The sequence below is a fragment of the Pseudonaja textilis genome, chromosome 11 (assembly GCF_049901715.1).
Source record: "Pseudonaja textilis isolate UNSWEBS1 chromosome 11, rPseTex1.2, whole genome shotgun sequence".
Classification (NCBI taxonomy): domain Eukaryota; kingdom Metazoa; phylum Chordata; class Lepidosauria; order Squamata; family Elapidae; genus Pseudonaja; species Pseudonaja textilis.
Genome location: NC_142000.1, coordinates 17,990,523 through 18,016,842, shown reverse-complemented (window position 1 = coordinate 18,016,842; position 26,320 = coordinate 17,990,523). Strand labels below are relative to the sequence as shown.

At 41.1% G+C, this 26,320-nt stretch overlaps 1 protein-coding gene across 2 annotated transcripts in view; it reads left to right on the top strand.

The window, feature by feature from the left end:
• Positions 1–26,320, top strand: part of TOX3 (TOX high mobility group box family member 3) — a 77,011-nt gene that overhangs the window by 33,833 nt on the left and 16,858 nt on the right. For both annotated transcript variants that reach the window (XM_026714027.2, XM_087940686.1), the window contains one exon: positions 19,587–19,646. In XM_026714027.2, coding sequence (XP_026569812.2) covers positions 19,587–19,646 — 60 coding nt within the window. The remainder of the gene's footprint in view (positions 1–19,586; positions 19,647–26,320) is intronic.

Genomic DNA, 26,320 nt, shown 5'->3' with positions numbered 1-26,320 from the left:
CCTTGACAGAATTCTTCAGATAAGCCGGGAGTCTCTACACACAACGCTGAGTCCATAGAGCGTTTTTGCCTTCTGCAAAAGCAAAAACCTTTTGAAACCAGGCTTATATTCCCTGAAGGGAGGGGCCATTATGTTGCATCCTTACTCCTGAGTCGCCTGTGCTGTTCCAGCTGTTCTCTTCTATGAATGATCCTGCACTCACACGCACTTGGCACAGGCTCCTCGGGAACCTCCTCATCACTGCTGCCAGCCTTCACAATCCCCGAAGGCAGCAGTCCACTCCCTGATGGTCCTGGCCCCTCATCCGAGTCCTCGCTCTCCTCCACCGTCCACACCTGCTGCCGGCTAACCACAACAGAAAGCAAGTTAGTGGGGTGGGGAGAGAATGGAGATTTTGCAGTATCCATCCCTGCCATGCTCACCAAGCCATGCCACGCCCACCAAGCCACGCCCACCGAACCGGTAATCCCACCACTGTGTTATTCCCACATTCCTGGTAGCACAATAATGATAAGCTGATAGTCTACAGAAGAACTTCAGAGGACTGGGGAGAAAATTAGGTCTCTCTGTACAGATGGTCCTTGACTTATAAGTGGTGGGATTCAAATTGTTTTATTACTGGTTCTGTGGGTGTGGCTTGATGAGCATGGCAGGGGAAGGTTACTGCAAAACCCCCATTCCCTCCCCACCCCACTAACCTGCTTTCCAGCTCTGTTCTCCTGTGCAGGGCAACCAAAGAAGACCCAGCCGATCAGCTGTGGGCATGGCTTGATGGGCGTGGCATTCTGTGGACATGGCTTGGTGGCTTGGTGGGCGTAGCTTGGTTTGGTGGGCATGGCTTGGTGGGCGTGGTAGGGGAAGGTTACTGCAAAATCTCCATCCCCTCCCCACCCCACTAACCTGCTTTCCAGCTCTGTTCTCCTGTGCAGGGCAACCAAAGAAGACCCAACCGATCAGCTGGGACTCAATGGGAGGCAGAGAAGAGATGGGGTTGGCGGGGCCAGTCAGAGGTGGGATTTGCTGGTTCTCCAAACTACTCAAAATCTCCACTACTGGTTCTCCAGAACTGGTCAGAACCGGCTGAATACCAGCTCTGCTTATCACCCCTTCATTTAGTGACTGTTTGAAGGTATAAAGGCACTGGGAAATGTGACTTACAATCGGTACTCCACTTAGAACTGTTGAAGTATTCCTACGGTCACGCGATCAGAATGTGGGCACTTGTGATTGCAGGATCCTGGGGCCATGTGATCATCATTTGTGGCCACAGCCGTCTTCCCACAGAACAAGTCAATGAGGGCACCTGATTCACATGTTATTCACTTAACAACTGCCGGCGATTTGCTTCATTAACCATCAGGGCTCAAAAGGCCATAAAATTGGATGTGACTTGCTATCTTGCTTAACAAACGTTATATTCTCCTTTATAGTTGTAAGCCGAGGAATACCTGCACATGCCTTCTTAATAGTAGGTCTGTGTGTTTGCAGCCATGCATCCATACATGGTTGCAGTTTTTATTTTAAGCCAAAATCCATGTGGTTCAATAACTTGTTTCCCACGCGACCATCCTGATATGATCTATTAGCCTGTTATGCGACAATAGGACTTTGCCATGTAGAATTCTCCAATTTGTCCCTGAGAAACCAACCGTCTCAAGTTCTGAAGATACAATAATGATGAACAAACATCATTGAGAGCCTGGTTTTTCAGTAAATTTAAATTCTTTGGGGTTTATCTTAAGGGGGTGAACTCCACAGGGTACCGTGTGCTGATAGACAAAGTCCCCTTTTTCAGCTGACCTCAAATTTCTCTTTGTTGGGTAATGCAAACTTTAATATTATGAAGGAGAACAGCAACACTCTTCCTTGCATTAGCTGAAATCTGATTTTAAGATGGAGCTTTCCCTCTTTCTTGCTTTTTTTGTGAAAATCTAGATGTGGACTCAAGGTTGTATGCTTCCCCCCCGCCCCAATAATTTTCAGGGAGGGAATACAATTCCCTATGATAATCAAGTTAAAATTGCGGTTCTCGGAGGTCGCTGCAAATCCTCTTTGAATACTTCCCTTCTTCCATCCCATCTCCTCAAAATATAATAGCTATTTCATAACAAAATAATACTCATCTCGGTTAATGTAGAATAATCAAGGCACCTGCCATTATTGCTGTCGTGTTGAGGAAAAAAGGCGAAGGAAAATAATGAAGATACGACGTCAGTCTCTTAATGTAATGAAACTCATTGAATTTGATTTAAGGAAGCTGAACTGCCCAGTTCAAACTCACTCGAAATGGTGAATGAACAGGAAGCAATTTCATTATTGCTTTATTCATTTGAATACAGAGCTGGATTTTCAAGACCCCAGATAGGAAAAATTTTGCTTCTGGATAGGTTTAGGGGATCTTACGGAAGAGATGCCGGAAGGTTGGGATGTCAATCTCAAGAGGCAGAGTTAGGACTCATTTAAAGAACAGCAAATTACTACTTAATTTGCATATGGGCAAAGCAATGGTGATTTTCTTTTTCTTCCTGACAGAAACCTCCACAATTGTCATCCCCAGTATTTGGAAAGAGGGGTGGTAGAACTAAGCTGTCTTAGCTGATTCGAATTCTTCAAATCAGAACAAGAGAACAAGAGATTGAAGGAACCTTGGAGGTCTTCTAGTCCAACCCCCTGCTCAAGTAGGAGGCCCTACACCATTTCAGACAAATGGCGGTTCTGTTGTTGTTTACCAGCAGCAGGTGCAGATGGCTGAGGACTCAGATGAGGGGCCTGCGTGGGAGGCAGGGATGGGGCCAGGACCATCAGGGAGTGGAGTGCTGCCTTCGGAGATTGTGGAGGTTGGCAGCAGTGATGAAGAGGTCGCCGAGGAGCCTGTGCCCAGTGCGCATGCACACAGGACTGCTCAAAGGAAAGAGCAGCTGCAGCAGCACGGGTGACTTGGGAGTAAGGCTGCAAGGTAATGGCCCCTCCCTGAGAAGATAAAAGCCAGCTGAGAAACTGGAGTTCTTTGCAGGAAGCAAAGAAGTTTTTGCACTCAAGCCCTGTGGACGTTCAGGGTATCTTGTTTGATGTTTGGAGACTCTTTGTGTTTGAAATATTTCTTAGTAACTTTATCTAGTGTTCTTGGCAGCCTTGCACAACCTTGGCAAGGCTTGTTCTTATCAGAGACAATTAGTCTGAAACAGCCTTGAAGGAACCAAATTTGTAAAGAATCATTAAAAGGTTTTGCTGTTACCTCTATTTCGTGTTTGTTTCCTTGGAGCAAGGTTTGGGTCAGATCAGGTTCAATCTTTTCTTGAAGACCTCCAGCAATGCAGCACCCACAGCTTCTGGAGGCAAGTTGTTCCACTGATTAATTGTCCTCACTGTCAGGGAATTTCTCCTTAGTTCTAGGTTGCTCCTGTCTCTGATTTAGTTTCCATCCGTCGTTCCAGAGGGATAACTTTTACAGATGCTTTCAACCGATTGGCAGGTTCGTGTCTCATTTTCCATGGTTTACTTCTCAACATGGAAGGAAATGGCTGCCAGAGGTTCATTCTGGATGGGTCTGGAAGTTGCAAAATAATAATAATAATAATATTTTTTTTTTTCTACCTCCTTGAGGTGATGTTCACATTTATTGCTTCAGGCAGGAAAGAGAGAAACGCATTTAGGCCTGAGGCAGAAAACCCAAACAGGGGAACTCCAACCCAATTTATTATTTTGTGGTTACTATTCTTTAGCTCTCGGTGTATGGGAGCCTCCATTAATTAATACAAATATACCAGCCGTTGGCCTGAGTAGAGCCCAGTTTGCTTGTGGATAATAATCGCTGAGCAGAATCCATGCGCCTCACTATCCATTCTGACCTTAGGCTACACATGCCCACCAGCTACTTTACAATAAATATTAAAATGCAGAACGAAACCACAATAATATCCCAACGACATTACCAAAGGGGCCAAGGGACTGAAATATGGAGCCACGCTCCTTTTACAACAATAAGAAAAAGGAACTCGGTAGGTCGTGACGGAACAGGTAGCACGACGTACCACCACAACCGAGCCCAATGCAGCTGTTGCTAAGCAGGGACAGGCAGTTGTTAAGTGAGTTTCGTCCCATTTTATGATCTTTCTCACTGGGGTTGCTAAGTGAACCACCTCAGTTGTTAACTTAGGATCGTGGTTGCAAAAGGGGATCATCGCACCATGCGGAGAAGAGCAACAAAGATTGTTAGGGGACTGGAAGCTAAAACATATACAGAATAGAGTATCTCTAGTTTGATGAAAAGAAGGACTAGGGGTGACATGATAGCAGCCTTCTAATATTTGAGGGGCTGCACAAAGAAGAGGGAATCAAATTATTCTCCAAAGCACCTGAAGGCAGGACAAGAAGCAATGGATGGAAACTAACTAAGGAGAGAAGCAACCTACAACTAAGGAGACATTTTCTGACAGTGAGAACAACTTGCGTCCAGAAGTTGTAACTACTCCAATGCTGGAGGTTTTCAAGAAGAGATCAGACAACCATTTGTCTGAAGCGGTGTAGGGTTTCCTGCCTAGGCAGGGGGTTGGACTAGAAGACCTCCAAAGGTCCCTTCCAATTCTGTTATTCTATCCTATCCTATCCCTGGGATGCTGCAACCATCATAAATACGAGCCAGCTGCCAAGCTTCCGAATTTGGATCGTGTGACCGTTGGGATACTGCAATGGTTGTATGTGTGAAAAATGGCCATCAGTCCCTTTTTTCCCCCGTGCCGATGTTCACTTCCAACGGTCCTTAAACGAGTCAAGAACTGCTTGTATTTAGAAACTCCCGACTTCCCGCCCCCAAAATAAGAAGAAGGCTCAAATTTGACAGGAAGGTCCAGGAGTTGACATGGTCGACTTAATGAAGATGAATGGAGAAATTTGGCCAGGAAAGGATCACAAACTGGGCACCCAGCTTAGGTTACCGAAGGGATGTGGTGGAACCTCCTGTTTCCAATTTATCAGTGTCGTATTTTGGACCGAAAGTGAGTGGTTTTCTCCCCTGCTCCTTAGATGAATAGGTCAGTTTTAATATATATGGCTCTTGTAGAACATTTGTTTGATGTATTTCCATTAGCCGGAGAATCATCAAAAAGCAGCGAAGAGAAACACAAAAACCCCCATTTCCAACACCTCCCCCCGCCAAACCCGGCGTATACTAATGATTAATACGGCCAGCCTTGTCATTGATTTTTCTTTAATGTTTTCTCACTTATATACTTTCTGCAAAATAATGGGGAAAGCAACAAACATCAAGGGGGTAAAACAGATATCAATACTGGTGCACAGGAAGGAAGGAGAGGAAAAAAAAAAGCAAAATAAGATTTTTCTGAGCGTTTCCAGGGAACTGCTTCCATATGCTGTGTTTCTCGGCTGAAACCGAAAACTGATTTTATATAAATCTTGCAGAAGGGCAAGTTAAAATTCTGAGACTGTGAGAGAACAACAACAAAAAAAAGAGTTGCTTCATTTAAAATGCACACACAATTTAGGATTTGTTCGCTGAGGCATAACGTATTTTCTTTTCTTTTCCCCCCAGCAATATCCCAATTATGCAAATGAAACATTTTCATCTTTATTTAGTAGAAAGAAACCAAATTAATCATAACTGTGTTGTCGTCTTCTTCTTCTTCTTCTTCTTCTTCTTCTTCTTCTTCTTCTTCTTCTTCTTCTTCTTCTTCTTCTTCTTCTTCTTCTTCTTCTTCTTCTTCTCCTTCTCCTCCTCCTCCTCCTCCTCCTCCTCCTCCTCCTCCTCCTCCTCCTCCTCCTCCTCCCTTTCTCTCCCTCTCCCTCTCCTTCTCTCTTTAAAGGACAAAACCATTTCATTCTTACAGGCTTCCAAAATAGTGGTTTGCAAAGCCCTTTTGCAAAATATTACAATTTTCCCCTTCCCCCTCTCCCTTCCTCCCTCCCTCCCTCCTCTCTCTCTCTCTCTCTCTCTAGAAAATTTAGCAGAGGAGTAAAAGTCTCGAAGCACAATGGCGATGCAGGACCTTGTTTTCACAAATGTGGGTGTTGAAGCAGGTATTTTAAAATGTAACACAAGCCTTCCACCCATATGTTTCCATAATTTAAATTAATTTTGGTACAGTCGTATTGTTAATCTTTGGTGAGTTGTTGATTGGCACTTCGCAGACATATTTCTGGAAAGCTCCCAACACTATTTTCTTGCAGGCTTTTTGGCAGCAGCAGAGAGCAACCGTTTTTTCCCACAAATTGGAGTCTTGTAGAGGCCTGGGAAGCCAGCCAAGATTTAAATTACACAATAACCTCTGCTCTTTATATAGCTTGTATTCCTCAATGGTACGGAGAGTGATTTGTTTAATACAGTCAGTCCTGCAGCAAATAATAGACTGATAGATGAGTAATTCTCTGGCAATGCATGTTCCTTAAATTCGTATAGATTGTACAACTTGGGCCATAGTGCTCTCTTCTAGGTGTGCAAACAGTAACTATTAACAGGGAGTTAAAAAGGTTCTGATGGGATAATGTTTTGGTTTGAATGTTTGGTGGGACCAATGTTTTGCCTTTGCATTTTATTTTCTCGGACGTGATTTCATAGAACCCTTTCTGTTTGCATTTTTCACTTAGTGTCTATAAATATTGATTCTGGCATTTGGCGTTTGGCTGAAATTAAATTTAGTATCCCTCTGCAATTGTGCCCATGTAATTAGGCTCTTCTTCTTCTTCTTCTTCTTCTTCTTCTTCTTCTTCTTCTTCTTCTTCTTCTTCTTCTTCTTCTTCTTCTTCTTCTTCTTCTTCTTCTTCTTCTTCTTCTTCTTCTTCTTCTTCTTCTTCTTCTTCTTCTTCTTCTTCTTCTTCTTTCAGTTGTGTTGTGTTTGACTTGTTCTTTGTTTCTTCTTTTCTCTGCTCCTTGTTAAAAATGTGTCCCTGACAATGGATATCTGTGGAAGCAAACAACCAGAACTCCTTTTCTTCAAAGCCAAGGTGGACCTCTTCATATTGTGGAGTTCATGTTTATTTAAAAGCTTAAAATCACGACGCCAAATCTCATTTATTTATTTTATTTTTGTCTCGGGCAAAATTGATTTTGCTCACCAAAAATGCGGGGGTTGTGTGTGAAAGAGAATATTCAGAAATATGCAAATCTCTCTGAGATATAAATCTGTTTGAGCAGCTGCACCAAAGCAATCAGAGGTTGCTCTCCCCTCTCTTTCTCTCTCTTAACCTTGAGAGATTATTTAGCCGTGGTGTGAACATTTTAAAACAAAATTGTCACCTGCTTGTAGGGACTGGAAAAATAGCATTATTTTGTGGGGGGAAGAGAAGGGCCTAGTTTGGTGATCCAAATCTTTTAAAGCTAAACAGCTTAAATGCTTTCTCCTTACAGCAGAGAAAGCCCAGGCTGTGCAAATGCTGAATTATACAAAGAGATTTCTTTTCCTTCTTCTTTTCATAACAGTGTCCGGCTCCTTTCTCTGGAGAGATGCCAAACGGTAGTTAGAAGGAATGACATGCCAATCAGAAATTATTATCGAAACTATAACCTGTCTTGCTTCCATATCTTATCTGGAAGTATCAAGCTGATATAAGTCAGATGCTTTACTTTAAAACTTGTAACTCTTTCTGTATATAATTCTGTTTGTCGCAAGCTAATCCTGTGGGTGACAGGACCTCTCAAACAACTCTGTTCAGATTTCTGTGAGAGGAATGAAGGGTTTGTGTGTTGTGTTTAAAGAAGAGAGGCTGCATACACTAAACTTGGAGTTTCCTGTGCTTTCAAACAAAGTTGTTCTGACCCAAACCTTGTTCCGAGGAAACAAACACAAAACAGAGGTAACAACAAAATCTTTTAATGATTCTTTACGAATTCCGTTCCTTCATGGATAAAAGGCAGTTTCAAACTAATTGTCTCTGATAAGAAAGAGCCTAGCCAAGGTGGTGCAAGGCTGCCAAGATCACTAGATAAAGTTACTAAGAAATATTTCAAACACAAAGAGTCTCCAAACATCAGATAAGATATCCCGAACGTCCACAAGGCTTGAGTGCAAAAACTTCTTTGCTTCCTGCAAAGAACTCCAGTTTCTCAGCTGGCTTTTATCTCTTAAGGGAGGGGCCATTACCTTGCAGCCTTACTCCCGAGTCGCCCTTGCTGCAGCTACAGCTGCTCTTTCCTTCGAGCAGCCCTGCACCCACACGCACAGGGTACAGGCTCCTCGGGGGACTCTTCCTCGTTGCTGCCAGCCTCCACAATCTCCAAAGACAGCATTCCACTCCCTGATGGTCCTGGCCCCATCCCTGCATCCTCATCTGAGTCCTCGCTCTCCAAGACCTCACCCATCCGCACCTGCTGCTGGCAAACCACAACAGAAGTTTGGCCAACATGGCTGTGGATTATGGTCACTGAACTCACAATGCACCTTACATTATAGATCAGGAAAAAGTTTCTGTTAACCCACAGGTGGTATCACCTGTATTGTTTGCTGTAGGCATGCGCTGAAATTCACCTCGATCTTGACTTATGACCACCGTTGAGCCCAAAACCTTGGAGACCGTTTTTCACCATTTTTGCTCCATTTTACGACCTTTTGTGCCACCGTTGTTAAGTGAATCTCTGCACTTGTTTAGGAACACGGTTGTTAAGCGAATCTGGCTTCCACGTTGACTTTGCTCATCAGGAGGTCACAAAAGGAGAATCACGGGACCTAGGACGCTGCAACAGTCATAAATACCAGCCAGTTGCCAAGCGTCTGAATTTTGATCCCGTGACTGTGGGGATGCTGCAGTGGTCCTAAATGTGAAAAATGGGCACAAGCCCCCTTTTTCCCCATGGTCATTGTAACTTTGAACGTCCCTAAATGAATGGCGGTTACATTTGGAGCAAAATTCAAAATTCGCTTAACGAGTTTCTCGCTTAGCCATGGAAATTTGGGGGTTCAGTTGTCTCAGTTCTCAGTTGCAGAGAAGAACCACAAAGATGATTAGGGGGCTGGAGGCTAAAACATGCAAAGAACGGTTACAGGATTTGGGTATGTCTAGTTTAAGGGAAAGAAGGGCCAGGGATGACATGATAGCAAGGTTCCAATGTTTGAGGGGCTTCTAAAAAGATGAGAGGGAAGCAAGGGGTGTCAAGGACAAGAAGCAACAAATGGAAACTCATCAAGGAGAAGAGCAACCTAGAACTAAGGAGGAATTTCATGACACTTAGAACCATTCATGAGTGGAATGACTTACCTTCAGAAGCTGTGGGTGCTCTAACACTGGAGGTTTTTAAGAAGAGACTGGACAACCATTTGTCTGAAATGGTCTAGGGTCTTCTGCTCAAGAAGGGGGTCAGACTAGAAGATCTCCAAGAGCCCTTCCAACTGTATTATTCTATTTTCTAAGTTGAGGTCTACCTGCTGGTGTTGGTTTCCTCACCTTTGAGTACATTATTTAGGCATCCCAGCTCTACATATGTTTTTTTTTAAAAATTAACCTCCAGAACATGGAAGGGCATGTTCTACTCCCATCTATGTTAGTCACAGGAGGAGTTGAAATGTTTTCATGTCAAGTGCTATGAGTGAATCTTAATAACTGCATGTTGGGAGTCATTGGGGTTTAAGGAAATCAACGTCCTGCTAAAACAGTGACTGACTAAATAGGAGAAAGTATTGATTTAACCAACATCAAGTTTCCAAGTTAAACTTTCATCCATAAGGAAATGCTGTCTGACATCAAGTTACAACGGATGGGTTGATTTTGTGTTTTTGTTTTGAACTGATACACATTTTCATTTGTTTTGGTTTTCTGTTCAGAATGGCAGTCTTCAAAAAGTATTTTTTATACAAAGGGGTGTGAGGCATCTGAGTAATATTCTGGGAGTATTAAGAAAGTTACTTTAATATGATGTGACAAAACCAAGGAAGTACTATAGTGGATGAACGTCCCGTTGTATTATTAATCATCTATTATTTAATTGAAATGTTTTGTCCAAAAATAGTATTGCCACTATTCCTGCCAAATCAGTTTCATAAGAGGAAATTTATTATCAGGTGGTTATTACATATCTAGCAATTAAGTTCCGAATCTCTGCAGATTCTGTTTCTTTGAAGGGGAATGCTGTGACTATATCAAAGAAGATCTTGCATGTTCACTGCTGTGTTTAACTAAAAATATCTCAGCTAACCTTTCATTATTCTTATTATAACATATTTCCATCTGTTTTCTACATTATTTTTCCTCATTCCTCATTCACCAGCATGTGAGATACTGCAATAGAACCCAATAACGTTCCAGATTAGAATGTGAAGTTTTCACTTCCGTAAGTGAAATTTGAAAGAAGAATCGCAAGAAAAGCTACTTAAGAGACCAATGGCCATATAATTAGCTGTGGTTGAAATTGGTTGGAGGAAATATTGTAGGCGCGTCCAACAGTGGCATAAAACCAGCTTTTGGGATTTGAAGAATAAAAGGCTTTCAGATTTAAATTCAGTGCCTAGATTTCATATTGTGTACGACTTCTCTACTAACCATTATGGAACAGATTCATTCAACAGGAAAACATTCCAAAAATGATAAGAAAAATATGTAGACTGCTATAGCCCTTTAAAGAAATGCAGTGTTACTCACTGGGAGGTACTAAAAAGTCTGTTTTACATAAATAAAGGTAGTCCTTGATTTATGACTAGAATTGAGCCCAAAATTTCTGTTGCTAAGTGAGACGGTTAAGTGAATCATTATGGTTGTTGAGTAAGTTCCACGGTTCTTAAGTGAATCTGGCTTCCCTATTGACTTTGCTTGTCAGAAGGTCACGAAAGGGGATCCCTGGACACAGCAACCGTCATAACTGTGAACCAGTTGCCAAGTGTCTGGATTTGGATCATGTGTCCATGAGGATGCTGCAACGGTTGTGTGAAAAATGGTCATAAGTTATTTCTATCTATATTGTTTTGATATGGTTGTAAGACAAATCAATTATCTGTCTATCCATCCATCATCCATCCATCCATCCATCCAACCCATCACCCATTATCTATCTATCTATCTATCTATCTATCTATCTATCTATCTATCTACCTATCTACCGTATCTATCTATTTATCTAATATTTATCCTCCCCTTTATTGTTTTATAAGGAACTCAAAACTAAACTCATGAATAAAACAAATACAACCAATTCTTCTACCCATGTATGTATCATATCAGAAAATTATTCTCCCAACTTCTTGATGGGAGCATAACTATTGTTCAACAGTTATCAGATCTTCATAGACAGAAGGACACCAAGCCATGTGTTCTTACATCCTGGTATATCATAGTTTTTTTTTTTAATCATGGGAAAGCTGACTAGGGGTTGCTGTCTCTTTTAAAATCTTGGAGAGTGAGATGTTGGAAAAGAAAATAGAAATTACATCGCCCAATGTATTTTAATTCATTATCTGAGAAATCTGTAATGACAAACTTGATTGGCCAAAGCTGATTTTCTGTATTTCTTTGTGTTGTTGATGCTGTTAAGAGAAAGGACTGCTCTACATTCTAGTGTTTGGAGTAATCCTCATGAATGAACGAAAACTTAAATTTCTCTATTCACTTCAGTTGGCATTTGAGTCAGTCAAAGAAACTGGGAATACGATGAATTAAAAAAATGCCTCTTCCCTCCCTTTCCAAACACTTAATTTTTAATTCCTGCCTTTATCCAACATTTTATTTGCTAGACAGTTCTGATTATTAATCCTGGAAAGCAATCAAATCCCTTCCAAATGCAGAGAAGATGTTATCTGGTAAAGTGATTAAGATACAGTAGTTAAGCCTGTAAAATAATTAAGTTTTGGTTCTTAATTGCATCTTTGGGAATCAGTTCACTCCTTCCTTTCTTGCCAGAAATGCAAAGCAAAGAGTGGGATGCTAAATGTGGCAATTTAACTAAACCTCTACATCTGTAATGTTGATTTCTAATTCTCCACACTCCTCCGAACACAATTGATTCCAATTTCAATTTTTTAGCAATAGAAAATTGCTTCGCCCTGAATGACAAAGAACCAAGAGGAAAACAGAAGCCAAGAAAAGTTAAAAGAAGAGAGAAAAACTCTTATTGATCTCTTTATTGAATGAATCACCTGACTTACCATGCATCAAGAAAATGAGTGTAAATGGAGTTAATGATGGTCTCAAACTAGTTTATTTTTCTTTATCGTATCTTCGTAGCAAAAGTATATCTTATTCTTATTTATATATTTATTTATCTACAACCACAAGCAGAATGCTTAAATTGCCTTGGATTTTTACAGAAAGTACATGTAGTTCTAACTTATGTCCACAATGTCAGGATTCCAAATACTAGATCCATCGCAAGCAAAAATTCAGAGGCAGGTGAATTCCTCAAAGAATAGCTTTTTGGGAAATACCATATCAGCACAGATCTGGTGAAAACCAACTCTAGTTTTCACCTAATTAAAAGTGAAAGTTTTTCCCCTCCCGAGTCCCAAACAATCAGTCACATGGCCCAATCAAGGCAGCATCCACTGGTCCTGTGAAATCACTCCTTCCTCCAGCCAGGTGTGAGAATGACCTTGGTTCCCAGGAGAAAGTATTTTGTTTTGACTACACAGCTCCAGCTATCTCTAATCCCTCCTCCCTATCCCTCAGCTCCAGTGTGGCAGCACTGAAGCTCCAACATGGTTTCAACCAGGCCATCTTCAGGGTTGACACACAGTGGAGCCCAACATTTATTTTGCTAAGTGAGAATATTTGTTAAGTGGGTTTCACCCCATTTTATGACTTTTGTGTGTGTGTGTGTGTGTGCGTGTGCGTGCATGTGCCAGATTTGTTAAGTGAATCGCTGCAGTTGTAAAATGAGTCACATGGTGGGGAAGTGAATCTGGCCTGCTCCATGGGCTTGGCTTTCAGAAGTTCTCGAAAGATGATCAAATGACCCCGGGGCACTTCGACCGTCATAAATATGAACCAGTTGTCAAATCATCCAAATTTTGATCATCTGGGGATGCTGCAATGGTCAAAAATGAAAAATGGGGGTGAAAAATCAGTCCTTGTTCTGACCCAGGCTTCGTCAAACATAATTAAACCCAAACTTGTTTTAAAAGCAAAACCTATTTTAATGCAACACTGGGAATTATTTTCATTCACAGCCAGAACTAATCTTAAGCAGTTCCCCAAGATAAGCACATGCCTGTTGGTGCTGTGGAATGCTGCCAAAACCAGAAGTATCCAAATTAATTATAACAGTACCAGAAAAAAAAGCCAACAACAGGAGTTCACAGAGCTTTAAGAAGGACTCGGAATCTATTGAACTGCTTTGCTTCCTGAAAAGCTTTCATCATTGAGGGCTGACTTTTATCCCTTATGGGAGGGGCAATCACCTCCCAGCCTTACTCTCCAGTTGCCCTTTTTGTTTCAGCTGCTCTCACCTTCTAGCAGCTCTGCGCACATGCGCACAGGGGACAGGCTCCCCTGGGTCCTCTTCCTCACTGCTTCCAGACTCCGGAGGCTCCAGAGGCAGCACCCCACTCCCAGATGGTCCTGGCCCCATCTCTGCATCGGATGTAGGACCCTCATCTGAGTCTTCTCCAGGCTCCCTGACTGGTCCCCTTTCTTCCTCACTGTCCGATTCCGCTGCTGTCTGCACCGGCTGCCAGCGAACCACAACAGTCCTAAGGCCCTTTTTTTCAGTGCTGTTGTAACTTAGAGTCATCTCTAAATGAACTGTTGCAAATCAAGGACTACCGGGTCCCTTGTGAAATGGGAATTGTAGCCGTAAAGAGCCCCGAAGGCAGATCCTTTTGAACTGCCTCTCCAAAATTAAATTTTTGACTGCGGGGAGAGAAGCGGGAAACTCTTTGTTCTGTTGAGTCTGATTTATAGCATTTCCCAGCTGATCACCCAAGAATTTGCTAAATTAAAAACCATTCATAATAAGCCTTCTAGAGATACACAAAAGATTGGGAGAGAAAGCTTTGTGTCTCCAGTTCTCCAGACCTCAGGTGAAAGATTCTTAAATTGCTTGACCGGCTAGTTGCCAGCTGCTTGATTTCTGATGCCAGCAGAGCTATGTTTCATCAGGAGTTGGCACATTTTAGTGCTAATGTTTTTACTGATTCAACCCCCCCCCCTCCCCAATTTCTCCAGGGCCAGTGCTAATTAATGGATACAATTCGTAGCTGATTAGTTGTAGATCTTACATTAATTACATGCACATGTTCACTGTTCAGAGGATTATTTCTATCGCAGCCTTTTCCCCCCCTCTGTCTAGAATTATTAGATTTTTTTTTTTTTACACTGCATTGATGTAAAATCGGCGGAGACTCTAGAAAGAGTGCAGAGAAGAGCAACAAAGATGATTAGGGGCCTGGAAGCTAAAACATAGGAAGAACAGTTGCCAGAATTGGTTAGGTCTAATTTCATGAAAAGAAGGACTAGGAGAGACATGATAGCAGTGTTCCAGTATCTCAGGCCTGTGGTGGTGCAGTGGTTAGAATGAAGTATTGCAGGCTAATTCTCATCCTGGACATTCCTATTTCAAACTGTTACCATCAGGGAGGCGTTATAGGTGTCTCAAAATGAGGACTAATAGATTGAGAAACAGTTTATTTTCCAAGGCAGTAATGGTCTTGAATCAAATAGTGCATTTGTGATTCAGTCCTGTTGTTGTTGTTATTTTAATGTTTAAATACTCTGTAGTGTGATTGTGATGTGGTGTTTGGGCTGTGCTGGACTAGCTTTCAAATTTCATTGTATTCGTGGAATGCAATGACAATAAAGCTATTCTATTCTATTCTATTCTATTCTATTCTATTCTATTCTATTCTACGCTACTCAATTCTACTCTAGTCTACTCTACTCTAGTCTACTCTACTCTAGTCTACTCTATACTATACTATACTATACTATACTATACTATACTATACTACACTACACTACACTACACTACTCAATTCTACTCTACTCTACCCTATTCTACTCTACTCAACCTAGAACTAAGGAGAAATTTCCTGATATTTAGAACAATATCAATCAATTAGTGGAACAGCTCCCCTCCAGGATTTGTGGGTGCTCCAGCACTGGAGGTTTTAAAGAAGAGATTGGACAACCATTTTTCCAAAATGGGGTTGGACTAGAAGACCTCCAAGGTCTTTTCCAACTCTATTATTCTGTTCTGTTATTCTGTATTAGAAGTAAGCTCCCTCTACATTATGGAGTTAAAAAAAATAGAAATAGAACAAACAGGGTTTTTTTGGTCACTGTTTCAGTAGAGAATCAAAACATTTGCTGTCTTCAATGTTTGATCTGATATACATCTGGTACTTACTGTAATCTTTAATTCTGATTACATCTGCATCAAGAACATGGAGTAGAAATGGTAATGAACTGTCCATGCAGTACATATTAAAGTTCCTCAAAAAAAAAACTGGGAAGGGGAAGGCATGTAAATAGTGTGAAAATGAATGGAAGGGTACGTCCTCAAGCCTCGGCTCCAAACTTTGATTAAAATTCCTCGCATGCTTCCCATTAACAAAAGTCTTTACATTTTTGTGGCCCTTTCAACTTCTTACGTTTGGCACGTTTTTCTCCCCTTGAAATACTGAGATAAAATGAATCCAGGCAGGCTGTGTTTGTCTTTCAGCTTTTGCTATTTTGTTTTTAAAAAAAGAGGTAGAGTTACTGTGGGAGAGAGAAGTTGAAGTTAAGATGTAGGGCTAAGGATGATAAAAGGGTTAGGACTGAATTATCGACATCACAAAACAAATTCCACCTTTTTGCATTTGTGTCCCGATACTTGACAAGAGTTGCAAAAGTCTTTTAGATTTTTTTTAAAAAGAGATATTACATTTTTATGTAAAAAAAGAGTCTTTTACATTTTTTTTATGTACACAGAGAGCTTATGCACTGAAGACAAATTCCTTGTGTGTCCAATCACACTTGGCCAATAAAGAATTTTGCTCTGCTTCTATTCTATTCTATTCTATTCTATTCTATTCTATTCTATTCTATTCTATTCCTATTCCTATTCCTATTCCTATTCCTATTCCTATTTCTATTCTATTCTATTCTCCATCACTCTACTCCACTCCACTCCACTCTGTATTCTATTCTATCTCATAATATCCATTTTGTTATCAACCCTCTTCTTTCCTGCCTATACAGGTAACCCTCAATTTATGGCCACAACTGAGCCCAAAATTTCTGTTGCTAAGTGAGACATTTGTTAAGTAGGTTTACCCCCATTTTACCGCCTTTCTTGCCACAGTTGTTATCAAGCAAATCATTGCAGTTGTTAAGTTAGTCGCACAGTTCTTCGGCGAATTGTTCTGTGAATCCGGCATCCCCATTGGCTTTGATTGTCAGAAGGACACAGTAGGGGATTGCATGACCCTGGGACGTGACCATGGAGATGCTGCAGCAGTCATTAAGTGTGAAAAACAGACAGAAATAACATTTTTTTACAGTGCCATGGTAATTACCTGTAGACCAAGGGTCTTCGAACTTGGCAAGTTTAAGACTTGTGGACTTCAACTCCCAGAATTCCTGAGCTAAGATGATTGGAGGAAGAATTCTGGGAGTTGGAAGTCCACAGGCCTTAAAACTGGCAAGTTGAAAGTCCCCTGCTGTAGATTCTTGAATCAGAAATTTCGATCCCAGCCACATGCAAGCAGAATCCTTTGATTAAAAACAGGAACAGTATGTAGTAATATTTTCTTTACAACAGCTAGTGAGAAACAACAGCTAGTGAGAGATTCTGTCAATCCAAAGATGGTAAAATGATCATCTCTCTTTGATTGTAGTTGAGTTGTTTACTCTCTTCTAACTCACCACATTTTTTTTCTACAGTTCTTAAATTTTCTCTGCATCATTATATGTTAGTTCCTGCTTATAGTCGCTTGGTTCTCTGTTAGGCTCCTTTCCAATTGCCTTCAATTTTTCTAAGCATCCAGTGATTCTTGCCTTTGCACTTTACGCAATATTTAACATTTAATATTGTGAATATGAATACAAATATCAATAACATTCATGTGTTTATTCTCATCGTGTCTCTTTGTCGTTGTTTATTGTACTATTATTTTCCTGAAAGTTCCATTTACACATCTTTTATTTTTATGCTTTTTTATTACTGCAAGCTACCTAGAGTAGCTCCATGGTGAACTAGGCGGCAAATAAATGTTAACAATTAATTATGATTTGGCTTCATTCGTAGTGTTTATAATGAGAAGTCTGGTTGTAACACGATAGTTGTCTTAAAGAAGGGCTGCCATGGAGAAGATGAGATAGATTTAGAGGTGTTTCAGAAGATAGGATAAGAAACAATCCATTTAATCAACATAGAGCTGGAAGGGACTTTGGAGGTCTTCTAGCCCAACCCTCTGCCCAAGCAGGTGATCCTATACCATTTAAGACGAATGCTGTCCAGTCTTTGCTTAAAAACCTCCAGTGTTGAAGCACCGACAACTTCTGAAGAAAAGCTGTCTCACCGGTTAATTGTTCTCACTGTTAGGAAGTTTCTCCTTAATTAACAATGAGCTTACATTGAAAGGAAATTGATTTAGGTTATAAACCCAGAAATCGAATGGCCTGAAGCCATTTCCCAACGGGACAGATTGCGTTGGACAGTCATAGGACCATCTGCCAGGATTGTGGTTATACTGGATTGCTTCACTAGGTCGAGGATTGAATGGGATGATCTCCAGGCCTTGCCTTCTATGATATTATGATTTTTAAGATCTCAGAACTTTATTAGCACAGATTTTATGGAGCTAAAATGACTAATGATGTGTTGGGACACAGTTCTACCTTTTGTCGATATACCGCTCCCTTATACAAACCAAAGTTAACCCTGATGTAATGAGAAAAATCACCAGTTGCATTCTTTATAGCCCCTGGCGCTGACCTTCCCTGGGCTTGTGAATGATCTGCTGCCTGAATTGATAGGAGTTAGTTTTCTGCCGTGAAAGTTGGCAGCTGAAAAAAACATTATGCAAGAAGCTTCCACGCGAGGAATTTGATCTGAAAATTTACCTTGGCCGCCGAATACATTCCACTTAACATGAGGGTATAAGATAGAATCCTCAGTTCAAACAAACATTGCGCTTGTAATTGATTGATCAGTTGAATTGTTCTTTAACTGAGATTCCCGACATTGGTTATGCTGTATGAGTAAGATTAAGCAGTCTCTTGTAGGTAGTGAATTGCTGCAAGTAGGGATATTGGTGATATATCTTGCACCAGCTCAATACCCGTGCTTCGCTACAAAACTATGTGGTTGGGCTTAGTTTTGGTGGAGGAAAATAAGGGGGGCGGGGAATTGTGCCTCTGCCTATCAACATCCACTGGTATTCATCTGGCTAGCATCCTGTCAGTGTGTGAGAGAGTTGAGGGCTGTTTGGAAAGTGAAAGGGTATTTTTTGTGCGGGCAAGAAGGAGACAACAAGGAGCCTGGGCGTGGCTTAGCTCAACTGTTTTGTACTAAAGGTGCTGGGTGCTGTGAAACTAGAACTGAAACTGAAAACTCTCCTCTCCTCTGCCTGTGTTTTGCATTTGGAACAGATTTCTTTTTAGGTGGTGAGGGGGAGTAGAACTCCTCAGCATCAGAGCGTGTTAATATTAATATTTGAAATATTGATGCTGTGATGGTCATTTTGAAAAATCCTTTCTTAGTGAGCACCTAGAAGCCAAGAGGAACATACATGCCCAATTTCAAGTTTGTAGGCTTTACGGTTCTGGAGATTTTGTAATGATATTTTGCTTTTATATATATAGATTCATAGCCCAGAATGCACAATAATTCCCTGCTGGTTGTCAAAACTTTATGCTTGTTAGGAATCATTGTTCTTTTCACAACTCTGAAAAGTTTCGTAAGGAGTTGTTTGTGGCTTCCTCAGCACCTACTGCAGTGATACAGTATAACAAACATTGTAAATGGATGTGTCTTTCTGGTAACTTTGGAGTAAAATGTAACTTTCTAACAAAATTTAGCAATTTAAAGCCAAACAATAAGTTGAATAGAGTAGAGTAGAGTAGAGTAGAATAGAATAGAATAGAATAGAATAGAATAGAATAGAATAGAATAGAATAGAATAGCTTTATTGTCATTGCATTCCATGAGTACAATGAAATTTGAAAGCTAGTCCAGCACAGCCCCAAACACCACATTACAATCACACTACAGAATATTTAAACAACAACAAACAACAACAACAACAACAACAACAATAATAGTAATAATAATAATAAACAAAATAACAAAAATAAAACCAGGTAGTTGAAGTTTTGAGATTTAGCAGTGTTGGGATCACTGTCTTTCTTCAGGGTTAAATTGAGGAAGTAAAAAGTTATTCTAAAAGAAAATGGTAACAATATATTGGGATTCAGTGGTTCTAGAAGGAACAGTTAAAACAAGAGTTTTTAAGAAAAACCAACCAAGGCCTGTCAATTCTCAGAATTTCCACTGAACATTTGATTAAGAGTTGTTGAACTGTGCCAAATTAATTCTTTACACTACCCATTCCTATAGCATTAGTATCAAAGTTGTTCTTACAACACTTACATTGTCCAGGGTGCGTTACATGGTATAAATATAGCGTAATGCGATATCATGCAATATACTAATAGCATGCTTTTCCTTCCAGTTTGGCAACAACTATATGAATATGGCAGAAGCAAATAACGCATTTTTTGCAGCGAATGAGGTAAGAATCTTCTCTTCTCTCCCGTCAAACTCTTCACTCCTCTTTGCTTTACACTGTAATTCTGTTGTTCGCTTTTATAATGTTTGCAGCCTTTCGATAGATGATGGGTGACGTGCTACATTTTCTGTGTTTTATGGAGCACAAAATAAAGTCTTTAATGAGAGAGAAAATAACCTGACACTTTACCATTGCTGGTCAATTTAGTTGTCTGTAAGAGCGTTACTTATGTAGCATGTCGATAAAAACAAATCTGCGCAAAATGTGTATGTGTGTCTTTGTGTGTATCCGTGCGTGTGTGCATGTGCGCATGTGTTTTCATCAGGCACAAAAGATCAGGTGCACACGTGAGGGGTCCAGTTCAACTGATTTTTGCTAAAACGTCTATGTAAAGGAATCTTCTCACTGAACGGTCATTACCTATTTGGATTTAAATAAGGGTCCACAGAATTCAAGGGAGGGTGGATTTAGACTGCTTGTGGCTATGTAAGGATTCTAGGAGGATCCCCTATTTTAGTGTCTCCCACAGGTTCTGCCACTCCTTCTCGTGCAATTTGTTGCATAGACCAGGGGCGGGCTGCTGGGGGTTCGTGGGGGTTTAGGAGAACCCTTAGATAAGATTCTGCACAGTTTGGAGAGACCCCAAATCCAGGGGTGCGATTCTACCAGTTCGCACCTATTCGCTAGAACCGGTTGTTAACATTCTAAGCAGTTTGGAGAAATGGTTGTTAGAAGAAATTACTGGTCTAATCCTGTAAGGAAGGCAGGAAGGAAACATTCTGGTGTTGCTTTACAGAAACTGCCTCTCCATTAACCCTTATTATATTCTCGGCAGGACTAGACTTCCTGTCTCTGGAACTTCTCTGGAGTTTTTTCCCCTCCTTTGCTGGTACTTTGCTTGTGTGGAGTGACCATTCAAAGTTATAATGGCACTAAAAAAAATGACTTATGACCCCTTTTCACACTTACGACTGTTGCAGCATCCCCACAGTCATGAGAGGCCTGTTGAGGAGATGAGTCCCTCGATGTGACTGATATTGAGTTGGCCACACCCAGCCAATAACATGACCACCAAGCCATGTCCACCCAGTCACATGACCACCTAAGCCACGCCCACCACCTAAGCCACGCCCACAGAACCGGTTGTTAAAAAAATTGAATCCTACCCCTACCCAAATCCCACTCCTGGCCGGCCCTGCCTACCCCTCCCCTCTCAAGAGTCCCCACGTGGCCCGTTTTGGATGCAGGTAAGTGCAGGACACACAAAGGTTCTGGGAGGGTAGAAAACAGGCCTCCTGGAAGTTTGGAAAAGCCAGAAATGGGCCTATTTCCGGCTTCCAGAGAGCCTCCGGAGCCCGGGGAGGCCATTTTCGCCCTCCTGGAAGCTCGAGGAAAGCCTCCGGAGCCTATGGAGGGCAAAAATCGCCCAGGCCACACCCAGCATAGCCACGCCCACACAGCAACTGGGCAGAGAACCCATTGCTAAAATTTTTGAAGCCCATCCCTGACATAGACAGATAATTATTGTCCCATTTGAGGGAGATAGGGGATTCAGAAATGTGTGTGTGTGCACGTGCACACCTACAACACACACACAAAGGCAACCAGAAGGAAGCAGATTTAAAGCACAGCAGGCATACATTTTAAAGCAAATTCACTGAGCTCTAATCAACTAATTAGGGCCATAGATACAAACACTTTATTTTATTTTTTTTAATTTAGGTTTTTAGGAAAACATGCGGTGCGTAGCTCCTTTGTAAGATTATTTGATTTCTGGAGATAATAAGGAAGAGGCTCTCCATAGAGACTCGTGGTGGTTTGGTTCAATGGAAGCATTATATCTGGATTGATATAGTCTGACTTGGTCATGTCTTGGAAAGATGGCAGAGGGGCATTTGCCAGTCCAACGTTCCTATAGTTTGGTCCGGTCTGTTGGTTCTTCTCCTTGACAATCTTCTAAAGAACATCAGGGTAGCAAAAGTGACTCTGGTTCCAACATGAGCTGGTTTTTTTGGCCAACATACACGCTTGCCTCCAATTCAGAGAACGGGCGAATCCCGCCTCTGACTGGCCCCGCCAACCCCATCTATTCTCTGCCTCCCATTGAGTCCCAGCTGATCAGCTGGGTCTCCTTGGGTTGCCCTGCACAGGAGAACGGAGCTGGAAAGCAGGTTAGTGGAGTGGGGAGGGAATGGAGACTTTGCAGTATCCTTTGTCTACCACGTCCATCAAGACAGGCCCACCAAGCCACGTCATTCCCACCGAGCCACGCCCACAGAACCAGAATTTTAAAAAATTTGAATCCCACTGTTGCTCCAATTGGATAGAAATGGAAGCCTTGGCATTACCTGCTAAATTTGTCTGGCTTTATTTTTATTTCTCTTGATGGTTCATTGTATTCATAGAGGACTAGAGGTGACAGCAAAGCAGTGTCCAATATCTAAGAAGCTGCCACAAAGAAGAAGGAGTCAAGCTATTCTCCAAAGCACCTGAGGAAACAATGGGTGGAAACTAATCAAGGAGTGAAGCAACCTAGAACTATGGAGAAATACCCTGACAGTGAGAACAATTAACCCGTGGAACAACTTGCCTCAAGAAGTTGTGAATGCTCCAACACTGCAGATTTTTAAGAAGACAATGATTGTCTGAAATGGTATAAGGTGTCCTGCCTGAACAGGGGGTTGGACTAGATGACCTATCAGGCCTCCTCCAACTCTTGTTATTCTGAGGGAATGAAAATTGCAGCGAACTCCTCCAAGCATCTGAGTTGGACTTAAGAGTGGGCCTGGCAAACAGAAGCGTCTAAGATCAGTAGAAATATGCTCAGCAATCAAGCTTTTCTGCCTCTGAGCCAGAAATATTTTTTTCCCCTATATCCTTGTACGGTAGAGAAAAACAAAAACAAAAACAAAAATTATAGCGGAGAAAAATCGTTGGGAGAGCCGTGATAACTGTGGCTATATGTAATGCGGTATTTTTACGAGCATAGTTTTAAAACAATGCCTCCCTCTCCCTCTCTTCTTTCTTCCCTTCCAACAAGATCGCTTAGATAAGGGAAGATTGCTTGGCACCGGCTTGTTTCAGCGTTGGTTGTGGTAATGAACAAACACCCACCCCCACCCCCCCGAAATCTGTAATGACAACATGATGTTTCATTCTGTAGAATTTCATTCCTCCATTTGAATCAAACATTGATGAAGGCTCTACTGCCAGCAGCTGTTCAGAGACAATTTAATTCCAGCTGTGATAATTCACCGTGTCAGACATTGGCTGTTATATGTTGATACAACAGCTCTCCAAATTTGCATTTTTATCAAAAGGAACAAATGTTTTGAACATTTCGGTGCAGATGGCATTTAAACACACACACCGGGGTTTGTTGTTGTTGTTATTGTTAATGTTAAGGATTGGGGGATTTTTCTCTCTCTTTCTGAAAGTAATCTAAGAGAGAAAAGCATGACAAAAGTGAACAGCTCTTAGAATCACGATGGGCAACACAACCTTCTTAAAAACATCGCATAGTCCTGTCCGGATCCTAAAGAGGGCTTTTCTCCAGAATCAAATTGCACAACATGAAGATACTTTCCAGAATAGGAGCAAGTCAAATCATTTAGAATAAGACTATTTTCAGCACTAGCCCTTCTCTTCACTTAGATTAGGTTCATCTTATCCGCTTAGGTACACATTACTTACAGCAATCATCTCATGAGATAGTTTTGATTCTTCTTCCTTTTCTTTTTTAGTTAACCCCTAGGTATACATCCAGAAAACATGACAAAATACAACCATCGTTGAAAAACGAGCCGCAGAATAAAATAGTTGCGTTGCAGGGAAGCATATAGCTAACCCAACTATTGGAGTTTATTTTTTTTTCATAGAATACTCCCATTTTGCAAAGTGAATTCTACTGCCATGCCTGACTTAATTTATACTTACAGATCTATCTATCTATCTATCTATCTATCTATCTATCTATCTATCCATCTATCCATCTATCCATCTATCCATCCCATATTCTGCTAAAGCAGTCATCCACATTTATGGGTAAATTTAGTTACCAAGTCCACAATATTAGGTAACATTTTCAGTCTGTGCTTGTCACATCTTAAAGCTTATATTGCATTTCAGTCTGACACTTGCCTGTTCGTTTGTGCCGTTAGCCCTTACAAAAAACAACCCAGCCTGAGAAATTAAAGTGGCTTGTTTGTTTTTGCTAAAAAAGCGAGCCTCTTTTCATAAAAATTGTCACCCCGTTTTGTTTCCTTTAAAAAAAAAAAACACACACCATCCTGGAGCACCTTAAATATTTATTGAAATAATATTTCAAATGATAATTATGATAGTAATGAAGACAGTCAAATGCCAGATATCAGGAATGAGTGTTTATCCATATTGTTAATGCGATATGTTAGATTTCATTAAGCCGTAATGGGGTAGTAAATGAGTCACAAATTATCACTGCATCTGTTACCAGGCAGCTTTTGTGCCAACCCCAACTGTAAAATGTAGCCACGGGGTTATTTTTATTAGCCCAAATAAAATAGCCAGGCCCGATGCATCTTTCTGTGTTGGTGAACCTCAAGTCTGTAGGTTATGAATCTCTCCTCTTCCTCCTCCCATTTTTTTAAAATATTGAATAAATATCTCCACGGATGCAAAGCAGGAGCTTTCGGGACTGAGATTAAGTTGCAATATTTGTACCCATGTGCTTTGAGTGTGTGCGTGTGTGTTTGTTTGTGAGCCTGCTTGATTTTCTCGAGATGGTTTTATTTCTGTAGACGTCTGTCTGCTGCCTTTTCCTTCCTGACGGGAGAGCAGTAACGAGAGCTGACAGTTTTTCGTAGGAAAGCAAAGGGAGTCCCCTTTTTCTCTTCCTCCCGTTTCAGCTTCCATCTTCTCTCAAGCAGTTATTAATTTATATCATCATTAACGGTTTGAAGGATGACAATTTCTAGTCCCTTAATGAGAAATTTCACCGAACGTATCATTTTTAAATTAACTGGCATTAAGTCGCTCTTTCGGACAATGTAAATAATGCATGAAGCAAAATTGTGGGCCTCCCGTGGAAGCAAAAATTGTAGGCTGAGCAGAAATAAAACGAACCCAACCTATCATCATCATAATCATAATATGTAAGGTAAAGTCTTTTAATTCAAGCTCAGCTCCCGGGAACTAGATGAAGAGGGCCGTGGATTTTTCTGGGCAGCAGTTTTCCTGGGCGCCAAAAGAGCTGGCCATGCAGTTTTTTGGGCGATGCCATCTGTTGTGACCATACACTTTGGCATTTCCCCCAAACAACACAATATCTGGAATTGTTAATATTTTCATTAAAGCTCTGGGTTTGGGCTCAATTGTAGGTTTTGAACTCAATTTTCCTCGGCAACAATTGCTCAAACTCTAAGTGGTTTGCGGTGTAGCAGTTGGAAAACAATCGAAGGGGTTCTGTGATGCAGAAGCCAGAAAAAGAATACAAGTGGTTCTAACAATAGGCAATAGAATAGTTGTGAAGTAGCAATGCTGTTTATGTATAGTGCCAAATGGGACATTTTTCACCCTAATGAAGGCTGCGTAACTCAAATACTGATGGGCTCATTCATAATCAAAAGAATTTACTGGCCATCGTTGGGTAAAAACTCTACTTTGGGCTGAGAAAGGATCCCTTATATTTGTGTGTTTATTTATTGACTTATTAATCAAATATATAGGGCGCCCAGCTCAAAATGAACCTGTACTCAATGTACTAGATAACAGACGAAGGCACTAACCCAGAGATTGATATACCAACATATTAATAAAATTCCTATGTGGACACACTTCCTAACCAAACACTGTTAGGGGAAACAAATCAGGCCTATAAAGGATAGAAGATTTGGGATACCTTGAGCTTGGGGATACTATTCCAGAGGGCAGGAGCTGGAGTAGAGTAGAGTAGAGTAGAGTACAGTAGAGTAGAGTAGAATAGACTAGCATAGACTAGACTAGACTAGACTAGACTAGACTAGACTAGAATAGAATAGAATAGAATAGAATAGAATAGAATAGAATAGAATAGAATAGAATAGAAAGAGTTGAAGGTACCTTGGAGGTCTTCTAGTCCAGCCCCTGCTCAAGCAGGAGACCCTATACTATTTCAGACAAGTGACTGTCCAGTCTCTTCTTAAAAACCTACAGTGATGAAGCATCTACAACATCTGAAGGCAAGCTATTCCACTGGTTAATTGGCCTCACTATTAGGAAGTTTCTCCTTAGTTCCAGGTTGTTCCTCTCCTTGATTAGTTTCCACCCATGGCTTCTTGTCCTGCCTTCAGGTGCTGTTTGGAGAATAGCTTGACTCCCTCTTCTTTGTGGCAGGCCCTCAAATATTGGAAGACTGCTATCATGTCACCCCTAGTCCTTCTTTTCATTAAACTAGACACACCCAGTTCCGGCAACCATTCTTTAACAACAAGGTACAGGTAGTCCTTGACTTATGATTGGTCAAAGTTATGACTTACCAGAAGCTCTGACATTTGCGTGCCCAACCCCCGCAGTCACTGCACTTTGGATGCTTGGTATCCCTTAACGGCCGCATCACTTAATGATGGATGTTCCACCAGCTGTAAATTGAGGAGTGTAAATTTGACTGTGTAAATTTACACGTGGATATTGGGCCAGAAGAGATGTATTTTTCCGCCATT